We start from the raw sequence: 12,089 nt of genomic DNA, 5'->3' as shown, positions 1-12,089 counted from the left end.
TTGTCCAATTTGTCCTGAGTACGCTGATACCCCATATGTGGGAGGGAACCACCGTTTGGGTGCATGGCAGAGCTCGGAAGGGAAGGAGCGCCATTTGGAATGCAGATATAGATGGATTGGTCTGCAGGCGTCACGTTGCATTTGCAGAGCCCCTGATGTACCCAAACAGTAGAAACCCCCCACAAGTGACCCGATATTGGAAACTAGACCTCCAAAGGGACTTATCTAGATGTGTTGTGAGAACTTTGAATCCCCAAGTGTTTCACTACAGTTTATTACGCAGAGCTGTGAAAAAAAAAATTCCACAAAAATTATTTTTTAACCCCCAGTTTTGTATTTTCCCAAGGGTAACAGTTGAAATTGGATCCTACAAGTTGTTGTCCAATTTGTCCTGAGTACGCTGATACCCCATATGTGGGGGGGAACCACCGTTTGGGCGCATGACAGAGCTCGGAAGGGAAGGAGCGCCATTTGGAATGCAGACTTAGATAGATTGGTCTGCAGGCGTCACGTTGCATTTGCAGAGCCCCTGATGTACCCAAACAGTAGAAACCCCCCACAAGTGACCCCAAACTAGACCTCCCAAGGAACTTATCTAGGTATGTTGTGAGAACTTTGAAACCCCAAGTGTTTCACTACAGTTTATAACGCAGAGCCGTGAAAATAAAAAATATTTTTTTTTCCACAAAAATTTTTAGCCCCCTGTTTTGTATTTTCCCAAGAGTAACAGGAGAAATTGGACCCCAAAAGTTGATGTCCAATTTGTCCTGAGTATGCTGATACCCCATATGTGGGGGGGAACCACTGTTTGGGCGCATGGGAGAGCTCGGAAGGGAAGGAGCACTGTTTTACTTTTTCAACAAAGAATTGGCTGGAATTGAGATCGGACGCCATGTCGCGTTTGGAGAGCCCCTGATGTGCCTAAACAGTGGAAACTCCCCAATTCTAACTGAAACCCTAATCCAAACACGCCCCTAACCCTAATCCCAATGGTAACCCTAACCACACCCCTAACCCTGACACACCCCCTAACTCTAATCCCAACCCAATTCCCAACCGTAAATGTAATCCAAACCCTAACCCTATCTTTAGCCCCAACCCTAACCCTAACTTTAGCTCCAACCCTAACCCTAACTTTAGCCCCAACCCTAACCCTAACTTTAGCCCCAACCCTAACCCCAAACCTAACCCTAGCCCTAGCCCTAACCCTAGTCCTAACCCTAGCCCTAACCCTAACCCTAACGGGAAAATGGAAATAAATACTTTTTTTTATTTTATTATTTTTCCCTAACTAAGGGGGTGATGAAGGGGGTTTGATTTACTTTTATAGCGTATTTTATAGCGGATTTTTATGATTGGCAGCTGTCACACACTAAAAGGTGATTTTATAGCAAACATTTTTTTGCGTCTCCACATTTTGAGACCTATAATTTTTCCATATTTTGGTCCACAGAGTCATGTGAGGTCTTGTTTTTTGCGGGATGAGTTGACGTTTTTATTGGTAACATTTTCGGGCACGTGACATTTTTTGATCACTTTTTATTCTGATTTTTGTGAGGCAGAATGACCAAAAACCAGCTATTCATGAATTTCTTTTGGGGGGGGCGTTTATACCATTCCACGTTTGGTAAAATGGATAAAGCAGTTTTATTCTTTGTGTCAGTATGATTACAGCGATACCTCATTTATATCATTTTTTTATGTTTTGGCGCTTTTATACGATAAAAACTATTTTATAGAAAAAATAATTATTTTGGCATCGCTTTATTCTGAGGACTATAACTTTTTTCTTTTTTCTTTGATTATGCTGTATGGTGGCTTGTTTTTTGCGGGACAAGATGCCGTTTTCAGCAGTACCATGGTTATTTATATCTGTCTTTTTGATCGCATGTTATTCCACTTTTTGTTCGGCACTATGATAATAAAGCGTTATTTTTTGCCTCGTTTTTTTTTACGGTGTTCACTGAAGGGGTTAACTAGTGGGACAGTGTTATAGGTCGGGTCATTACGGACGCGGCGATACTAAATATGTGTACTTTTATTGTTTTGGGTTTTTTAGATAAAGAAATGTATTTATGGGAATAATATTTTTTTTTCTTTATTTAGGAATTTTATTTTATTTTTTACACATGTGGAAATTTTTTTTTTTACTTCGTCCCGGGGGGGGGGGGACATCACAGATCGCTGATCTGACACTTTGCACAGCACTCTGTCAGATCAGCGATCTGACTTACAGCGCTGCAGGCTTACCAGCGCCTGCTCTGAGCAGGCACTTGGTAAGCCACCTCCCTGCAGGACCCGGATGCAGCCCCGCGGCCATTTTGGATCAGGGAGAGGAGGTAAGAGATGCTCAGAGCAACGCGATCACATCGCGTTGCTCCAAGGGTCTCAGGGAAGCACGCAGGGAGCCCCCTCCCTGCGCGATGCTTCCCTATACCGCCGGAACACTGTGATCATGTTTGATCGCAGTGTGCTGGGGGTTAATGTGCCAGGGGCGATCCGTGACTGCTCCTGGCACATAGTGCTGGATGTCAGCTGCGATAGTCAGCTGACACCCGGCCGCGCTCCCCCCCATGAGCGCGGCCGATTGCATATGACATACTATCCCGTCACTGGGGATTAAGTCCCAGGTCACCTTGACGGGATAGTACGTCATATGGGATTAAGGGGTTAATGAGAAAAAATGAACTTTTTTGAATTTACCAAATGGCTGCAATGAAACAAAGAGTGAAAAATTTAAAGGGGTGTAAATACTTTCCGTACCCACTGTAGTCATCACCACTGTAATGCCTAGAAAGAAAACATCTCCTTTTGGAGCTCCTAGAAGTGCAATCATTATTATTGCTCATGGGATAAACATGGATAATATCTCTCGTACTCCTCTTTATTAAATCAAGCCCAATCTATATCTCACTAATTCCCTCGAAGGGAGCCCTGGTTCATCCATTCAGGCAGCCAAAAGCTGTTCAAATTTATTAATATTGCCTCTTTTTTTGTACACAACTTTTTCCAAACTTATAAGCCAGTTTGTTTTGTTGATATATTCCTTTTTTGTTGGGCTCTCAGCATCCAACCAGTGTTGCGCTATTAGTTTCCTAGCTAAATACAGCATTCGCGCTACAGCTATTTTACCCGGCTCAGTTGTCTGTAGGTCTTCCACATACCCCAGCATACAAACTAAGGGCATTGTTTCCAATACCACCTTAAACACTCGTCCAATTAATCCTAGTACTTTCCTCCAGTATCCCTCCAGTTTAGGACATGACCACATCATATGAAGTAGAGTAGCAGGCTCCAACCCACACCTAGGACAGCATGCGTCTGCTCTGGCCCTAATCTTACACAGAAACTCCGGTGTTCTATACACCTTATGTATTAGATAAAGTTGAGAAAGTCTATGCCCTTCACTAAGAGAGAGTTGAGGTACCCTTCCAATATCTCATTGACTGTCTTCTATTGGGCCGATCTCTGCCTTCCATCTCTCTTTACCATGAATTGAGTGTTTGCTTAGCACTAATGTTAATAAAGATCTATATAGCAGAGATATTATCCCAGATGAATTATTTGATCTACTAATTAACTGTATAACAGTATTTGGTACATAGACTTTAAAACCACTCTCAGTAAAGTCCGCATTGAATGCATGACATAGCTGGAGGGATTTATAAAAGTCCTTTGGATTGAGATCAAGCTCCTCCTGTAATTATGCATAAAATTTGAGTACATTATCTAATAGCAGCTGGGATACCCTGCCCACCCCCCTCTCCCTCCACTTCCCAAAACCCACCAAACTTCTCAGATTAACTAATCATGGGGTGTCCCATATTGATGTAAATTGTGAGCAACTCTCTATTTGTTGCAAATCTCTTATTTTCCACTATATTTTATGCATTAACGATAATGTGGGAAGTTTTTTTGGAGAAGATTTGAATTTGTTACCCTCCAGTGCTTCATATAAAGATCGGCTATTTACCCCCACTGTAAGAGTTCTTTTAACAAATTTTTACCTGTATCCTCCCATCCTCTAAAATATTGAGCCTGGGCTGCCAAGAAATAGACCCATGGGTTAAGAACTGCTAAACCCCCGTCTGATTTGTCCCTCTGCAGAGTTTCCAATTTAATAAAAGCCGGTCCACCCCTACAAAGCAGAAAGATCTAAAACAAAATTTTGGTGGTAAAAATAGTTATTTTGTCTTCACTGCCCAATGGTATAAAATTCTGTGACACACCCATGGTGTTAATATGGTCACTGCACCCCTAGATGAATTGAGAAATGTAGTTTGTAAAAAGTGGTCACTTATGTGGGGTTCTTGTGTTCTGCAACCTCTCCCAGTGGGTCATGGCACCAGCAAACCATAACAGTAAAATCTGACGCTCCTTGCCTTCTGGGCTTTGCACTGTGCCTGAAAAATATTTCCCGGTTACATGTAGGGTATTGGCACACTCAGGACAAAATGGATCTCAGATTGCTGTAAAAAAAATTCCTCTTAGCCCTTAGAAAAATTATAAACATGGGGCTAAAACAAAATTTTAGTGGTAAAAATGTAATTTATTCTTTCTTCACCGCTCAGTGGTATAAAACTCTGTGAGGTACATGTGGTGTTAATATGATCACTGCACCCCTAGAGGAATTCATTGGGGAGTGTAGTTCGTAAAATGAGTTCACATATGGGGGGTTTCTGTTGTTCTGGAACCTCCTGGGCTCTGCCAATGTGACATGGCACCCTCAAATCATTCCAGCAAAATCTGAATTCCAATATGGCACCTCTTCCCTTCTGAGCTTCGCACTGTGCCTCAAAAGTAGTATTCCCCTAAATATCAGCGTACTCAGAAGAAATTGCACAACAAATTGTATGGAGCAATTTCTCCTGCTACCCTTATGAAAATTAAAAATTTTGTGCTAAAAACATTTTTGTGAGGAAAATTAGATTTTTTTTTATTTTGACGGTTCAACATTATAAACTTCTGTGAAACACCTGAAGGTTCAATGCGCTCACCACACATCTAGAACAGTTCCCTGAGGGGTCTAGTTTCCAAATGGGGGTCACTTGTGGGGGATTTTCACTGTTTAGGCACATCAGGGGCTCTGCAAACACAACATGACGTCCGCCAATTGTTCCAGAAAGTTTTGCATTCAAAATGTCAAATGGTGCTCCTTCCCTTCTGAGCTCTGCCATGCGCCCAAACAGTGCTTTACACCCACATATGGGGTATCAGCGTACTCAGAAGAAATTACACTTTTGGGGTCCATTTTTTCCTGTTACCCTTGTCAATTGTCTCCATGAGGGACTTTTGCAGTCTAATGTATCTATTGCAGCTCACAAGCTCTTTACCTATTTAACTGTTTCATCATTTCTCACAATATTCATTGTTTTGTTTTTATTGAATTTTCTCATATGTATTTCTCTTAGCAATTTGATCATTAATTATATTACATCTTTATTCTTATTTCCAAATATATTCCTATAGGTGTCCGAATCTCCATATCCTTCAGGAATTTGTTCATTTCTTTATCCTTATATGTCATGGCACATTTTGAACAACTATTATGGAGAATATACATAAATTATTCTATCAGGCTTCCTATTTGGCCGGTTTCACACGTCAGTGGCTCCGGTACGTGAGGTGACAGTTTCCTCCCGTACCGGAGACACTGACACACGTAGACCCATAAAAATCAATGCATCTGTTCAGATGTCATTGATTTTTTGCGGACCGTGTGTCCGTGTGCCAAACACGGAGACATGTCAGTGTTCGTGGGAGCGCACGGATCACACAGACCTCACACGGACCCATTAAAGTCAATGGGTGCGTGTAAACACGTACCGCACACGGATGACGTCCGTGTGCCGTCCGTGTGCTGTCCGTGTGCGTTTTCCAAATTTTAGGGTTAACATTTGAAGCAATTGTAGCAATTACCAGACAGGTGTCTAGACATTGATTGGGACAAAGCTAAACATCAGTCTAGACTTCATTTTAGCCTCTGAGGTGAAGTTGTGAACTTATCACAGTGCTGGCATCTTCAGACTCTGCTGACAGCCTAATATTATGCCTCCTCGTGTGGACACAGAGCGGCTAATAACTTTGGTGGAGCAACATCCTCAACTGTGGGACACACGATGCGAAGGATACCATGACAGGCTGGCCATTGAACGGGCTTGGTTTGCTGTAGCTGCGCAGCTGTACCCCAGACGTGGTTGGTCCACATATTCACCCGCCAAGCAGGCAAAGTTTGGTAAGTTTCCCCATAGGTGTTCCTTGTTGTCTTAAACCGAAATTTATGTGAAAAATATGCCAAAAAATCATATTGTGAATTATATATGTTAGGGTCCATGTCTTAACATCATAACCATTGGGCTTATGTGTTCTTAATATTTATATTTACATGGACCTTGTCATATACACTTTACAAGATTCTTACTACTTTCCAGTATGTTCCCTGTGTTTGATTGATTCTTTTCGCCTGAAGCATGCATGTTTATAATTGTTCAAAAATGCCTTGTGTGTTGCTGCCAGCATTTTATGGTTTTTTGCATTTATGGTAAAATTGGTTTTGTCATGTTATGACAAACTAAAGAATACCTAGGTAACTGAAGGCATAGTTTTCTGGCATGTTCACAACCTGCATTTTTGACACACATTTCCCTGCTGTTCAAAAACCTGCTACATGAGATTTTGCAAAGTGAACTGTATTCAAGCATATCTCCATAGATGTCTAACATTATTTGCTCTTATGCTTTACAATGTTTTCTGGGTTCAGATTTTGAACTTGACTGTTGGACTATATGCCAAAAGTCAAGCCCTTAAAGTCTGGTAGCAGCGGGTTAATCAGCGTGATGTCCACAACTTGCAACGGATAATGTTCATTTATTAAGAACTAAGAACATTCAGCTTACAACATGAGAATAGGATAAATCTGGTTTCTGAGAGAGAGATATGCTGTTACTTTCAGTTTCAACTCCACACACAAGAAAATGTGCTCACAGGGAAGGAGGAGGAGGAGCATCCTGTCTCTAAATGAGGATTTTTTTTTTGTTTTTTTGGAACTTTGTTGACATGTGAACAATATGCATGCAGATATATATAAATCACATCATATTAAACAAACAATAGTTGTTGCAATACATACAGATCAATATGCATTAGGCCAACAAAGTCTCTTTTCCTTTTTGAGATTTTTCAATTTCTGTTAAAAGATAATGTTAAACATGTAAGGATCAACATGTGCTGCCTGTTTTGGTCAGCACCAAACCAGGATTTTGTTAAAAATGTAGTGTTTGATTTTAATATGTCTTGCTGGCCACACCACAGTTTGTGTGTGTGACTGATTGAAAGCAAATGTTTCCACTTAATTAATGCCATCATCCGCAATTATTCACACAAGGCAAGCCCTTACATATGTCTAATGGCCAATGCAACTTGTGTTAATGTTTGTGTTGTTAGACACACACACAGTCATGCAGCCTATGTTTTGTGCAAGCGTTCCAAACAGTTCGCATGCTATTTAGATCTTACTTGTAAACATTATGACATGGTGCTAAATGGTCACACAATTCTAACTCATAAAGTTTTGTTTTTTTTTATTCCAAAATTATTTTCCAGCCAGGCATGATGATCACAAGCATAATACTTTTAAACTATAACACAGATTAACACATTGTGTTGTTTAAGGAATATGTATTTATTTGTGGGAATGTGACTTGTTGTGTCTCTACTTTTCCTACAGTTGATTTGGTGAAACGGCGATGGCGCTCAGCCAGGGACCAATTTCGGCGGGAATTTAATCCCCTACCCTCCACAGCAGGTGCAACAAAAAAGAGGAAATATGTTTACTCCCGCAACTTAGCCTTTCTTCGCCCAATCATGGAGCTAAATCAGTAAGTGTGACTGAGTATGATTGTCCAAACATATTAAATTACCTTTTTTTGGTGGTTTAATTTTTATGATTACACAACAGGGATACACAAGTGATACAAACATCCGAGCAGGGAAAACGTCCAGGCCAGGACGTGGTAGAAGACCAAAGAATTGATTAATCCATTTCCCTGAAAAAGGCAAAATTAGTAAGCATTAAAATCCACAAACATTTATTGAAACAAATCCCTAAAATAGTCGATAACAATAGTTGCTTAGGCATAGTATCACATATCAGCCCTCGCTGTACGCGTTTCAAACACAAACGTGTTCTTAGTCTTCAGCTGAAGACTAAATACACGTTTGTGTTGGAAACGCGTCCAGCGAGGGCTGATATGTGATACTAGGCCTAAGCAACTATTGGTCTCGACTATTTTAGGGATTTGTTTCAATAAAGGTTTGTGGATTTGACTACCTTCAAAATTTTGCCTTTTTCAGGGAAATGGATTAATCAACTCTTTATAGTCAAATAACTACACGGTATTTTAACACATTTCCAAAGCTTCACCATGTTACAAAATTCTGGGTCATATTTTACCCATAGTTATTTGTCAAAAGTACATTTGTGCTTACCAAAATCATCATATTTATATGTTCCATTACTAAATACAAACATGTTCCAAAATTATCCAAAAGTGTTTTCCCAAACTAAATTTCCCAAATGTTGGTTAAAGTTTGGTAGCATTGTGAACTAAACTGTTAATGTTCTTTGCTAATAGGACTGATGACAACCTTGAGGACTCGGATGAATCGCCAACAGCCACATCAATGCCAGGAACCTCGGCATCGGAGACCGAAGCCCCAGCAGACCCGACACCCACAACACAGCCTGATGATCAGGTGTCTGATGCTGCTGAAACCTCCACTGATGGTGGTCCAGGAAGCACACAAACAGCAGCTCCAAGCACTTCACAAACAGCAGCCCCAAGCACTTCTCAAACAACAGCCCCAAGCACTTCACAAACAACAGCCCCAAGCACTTCACAAACAGCATCCCAAAGCAATTCTCAAACAGCCCCAGCACCACAGGCAGCATCAACAGCAAACCTACCTATGTATCTAACACACAGTCTCCGAGATAGGCGAAGTAGGCGACAGGAACAGCCACGTATGCTGCCCGAGCTCATTGATGCTAGAGTTTTATCCATACTCAATTCCATGACACCAGAAACGGCTGTAGATAGGTTTTGTCGCTCACTGTCTCCTTGCCTTGGCAAAGTTCCTGATGGACGGCAGGAACGAGTACGTGCTGCAATCTTGACCCTCATTGATGCTAGCCAAGGAGAGCAGGAACCCAACCAGGTGCTAGGGCCCATTGAACAATGGCGAGCTGCCCAACATCAAATACAGATGCCATCTGCTACCAATATAACAAATGACCAAAATGTAGGTACCCAACAAACACAGGAAAGGCCTGCACCCTCGTCCATGCTTCCACCTCCTGCTGTAAGACCTCGTTATCCCCAAAGGACTGCTCCAGTTTGGTTTCCTCCTGCCCATAGCTACACCCATGATTCTGGACAAATGTCCGATCCTACCTCTGTGCCCCATTCACGTGCCAGTAGCCAGCAATACGGACAAATGTCCGATCCTACCTCTGTGCCTTATTCACGGGCCAGTATCCAGCAATACGGACAAATGTCTGAGCCTTCCTCTGTGCCTCATGCCCGTGCCACAACTCAGCAATATTGGCAAAGGTCTGAGGCAAGCCACAACTACAGCCAACATTCAGAAACCCTGTCCTCCAGCATGTCTGTGGGTGATATTAGTGGTGCTCAGTTTGCAAATCCACATCCCTACAATATGCCATCAAGGCAACAGACACCTATGGTCACACAATTTGTTCCGCCAAACCGTATGGCAAGAGGTGAGCCCTATAGTAGTTCACAATCATATGTGAGCCAGATTGGTCAGTCACAACCTACTTTACCTCACCCACAAAGTGATGAGGCCACATTTGTGAAAGAAACAGACCAAACGCAACCTTATACCCCATCTACATCAGGAACAGCATCATTTTTGCACACTGAACCACCTCAAACAAGCACATGCCAGCCCACAGTGACTACAGGACAAATGCCCTCACCCTCAAGCAGCCCTGAACGTGGCAGCGCCGAAAATAACACAGATGAATCTGTATCCAGTCATGGTGACTTTGTGGATTTAGAAGGAATCTAACTCTGTATTGTTTGTTTTTTGTTGGTAAAGTTAGCTTGATTTGTCAGACACAATTGGCTGACTAAATGTGTTTGCTGAAAAATAAAACACATTGTTCAAGTGTTAATATGTCTTGTTTAGTTTAGAATGTATATGTAATTTGCCCACTACTTTATTGATATGAGCATAATCATAAGGTGTAACACATTTTTCACAAACCAAAACCAATAAAAAACAAAAAAATAGGGCACAGTAACTCATCCATATATTGCAAATACAGAATTTAAATAAAGGATGTTGGAATTAAGAATCCATCATGGCTTCCAAATAATGGGAAAGGATGAGACGGTGGTGATGCCCGCAGATACAGTGACTCTCAGTGAGTTAGTTAAAGATGCGGCCTCTCAACGACTCAACTGCGTTGATCTATTTTCCATGGCAAAGTAGCTTTGTAAATGTACATTTAGATTACAGTATGTCTGAATAACATGATCTAACGGTCACACACTCTTCTGCAAAATCACACTCAATGAGGGCGGGTCTTAAGGTACCGTCACACTAAACGATATCGCTAGCGATCCGTGACGTTGCAGCGTCCTGGCTAGCGATATCGGTTAGTTTGACAGGCAGCAGCGATCAGGATCCTGCTGTGATGTCGCTGGTCGTTGAATAAAGTTCTGAACTTTATTTGGTCGTCCGATCGCCGTGTATCGTTGTGTTTGACAGCAAAAGCAACGATACCAGCGATGTTTGACACTGGTAACCAGGGTAAATATCGGGTTACTAAGCTCAGGGCCGCGCTTAGTAACCCGATGTTTACCCTGGTTACCAGTGTAAAATTTCAAAAAACAAACAGCACATACTCACCTTCGCGTCCCCCGCCGTCCGCTTCCTGCACTGACTTAGCGCCGGCCCTAAAGTGAAAGTGAAAGCACAGCGGTGACGTCACCGCTCTGGTGTTAGGGCCGGCACTCACACAGTGCAGGAAGCGGATACCGAGGGATGCGCAGGTGAGTATGTACTGGTTTTTTTTGTTAAATTTTACGCTGGTAACCAGGGTAAACCTCGGGTTACTAAGCGCGGCCCTGCGCTTAGCAACCCGATGTTTACCCTGGTTACCAGGGGACTTCGGCATCGTTGGTCGCTGGAGAGCGGTCTGTGTGACAGCTCTCCAGCGACCAAACAGCGACGCTGCAGCGATTGGCATCGTCTGGATCGCTGCAGCGTCGCTATGTGTGACGGTACCTTTATTTATTTGTTTGTAGGACACAATTATGTGCCAAAATCAATACTTTCAGACATGGGATATTTTGGACAACCCCAGTAAACACATTAATGAGGTATTAGTTATTTGTAATGGGTAGCAATGTGTTTTAGAGACACACATGTATCAGGTACCCACATCAAATGTAAGCTCGCAACCCACGTCAAGGGTCCTCATTGCCTTGCGAGACCCTAACAAATTGTGACCTAACTAAGAAAAAAAAGGTTATTTAAAAAACAAACCAAAAAAAAAAAAGGGTAACTTTAGTTGGGCTCCTCCATTTGCCATTGCACAATACCCTCTGGTGATAAAAAATAATCTGCAAAAATATTCCTCACTATAAGGGCAGACTGAGATACTCGTGGAGCATGGTCTCTATCCTCTGATAATGCCACATTAACCACTCTCCCATCATCAACATCATCCAAGGCCGGTTCTTGTTGTCTGCAGAAATTATGCAAAACAACAGTTGCCTTTAGGACTGCCTGTACATTTTGGGGATGCATTTGGATTTGGGTTTCAAATATACGCCATCTTCAAGTCAAGATTCCAAAAGCACACTCAACCAATCGCCGGGCTTTCATCAGTCGAGTGTTAAAAATTCTTCTCCGGTTATCCAAACCTCGACGTGGAAAGGGTCTCATAACGTGCCTTGAGAGTGCAAAACCCTCATCAGCAACCATGATAAATGGTGCAGGTGGGCCTGATGAACCAGGAAGCACACATGGTTGTGGAAGATTTAGATAAGTCTCAG

At 42.1% G+C, this 12,089-nt stretch overlaps 1 protein-coding gene across 1 annotated transcript; it reads left to right on the top strand.

The window, feature by feature from the left end:
• The first annotated feature begins 6,048 nt into the window (after positions 1 to 6,048).
• On the top strand, positions 6,049 to 10,092 carry LOC143767900 (uncharacterized). Its single transcript, XM_077256421.1, has 3 exons — positions 6,049 to 6,235; positions 7,727 to 7,877; positions 8,634 to 10,092. Exons 1-3 carry the CDS (start codon positions 6,049 to 6,051, stop codon positions 10,090 to 10,092), a joined length of 1,797 nt encoding a protein of 598 aa, XP_077112536.1.
• Positions 10,093 to 12,089: the final 1,997 nt, after the last annotated feature.

Source organism: Ranitomeya variabilis, chromosome 4 (genome assembly GCF_051348905.1).
Source record: "Ranitomeya variabilis isolate aRanVar5 chromosome 4, aRanVar5.hap1, whole genome shotgun sequence".
Lineage (NCBI taxonomy): Eukaryota > Metazoa > Chordata > Amphibia > Anura > Dendrobatidae > Ranitomeya > Ranitomeya variabilis.
Note: the sequence above shows the minus strand (reverse complement) of the source record. Positions and strands in the feature narration are given on the sequence as shown.

Bases quoted from the DNA above. Each gene is read 5' to 3' on its own strand.
- LOC143767900 (XM_077256421.1), top strand. From the start codon at position 6,049: ATGCCTCCTCGTGTGGACACAGAGCGGCTAATAACTTTGGTGGAGCAA. The intron at 6,236-7,726 runs GTAAGTTTCCCC...CTTTTCCTACAG, and splicing joins CGCCAAGCAGGCAAAGTTTG to TTGATTTGGTGAAACGGCGA. The intron at 7,878-8,633 runs GTAAGTGTGACT...CTTTGCTAATAG, and splicing joins CCAATCATGGAGCTAAATCA to GACTGATGACAACCTTGAGG.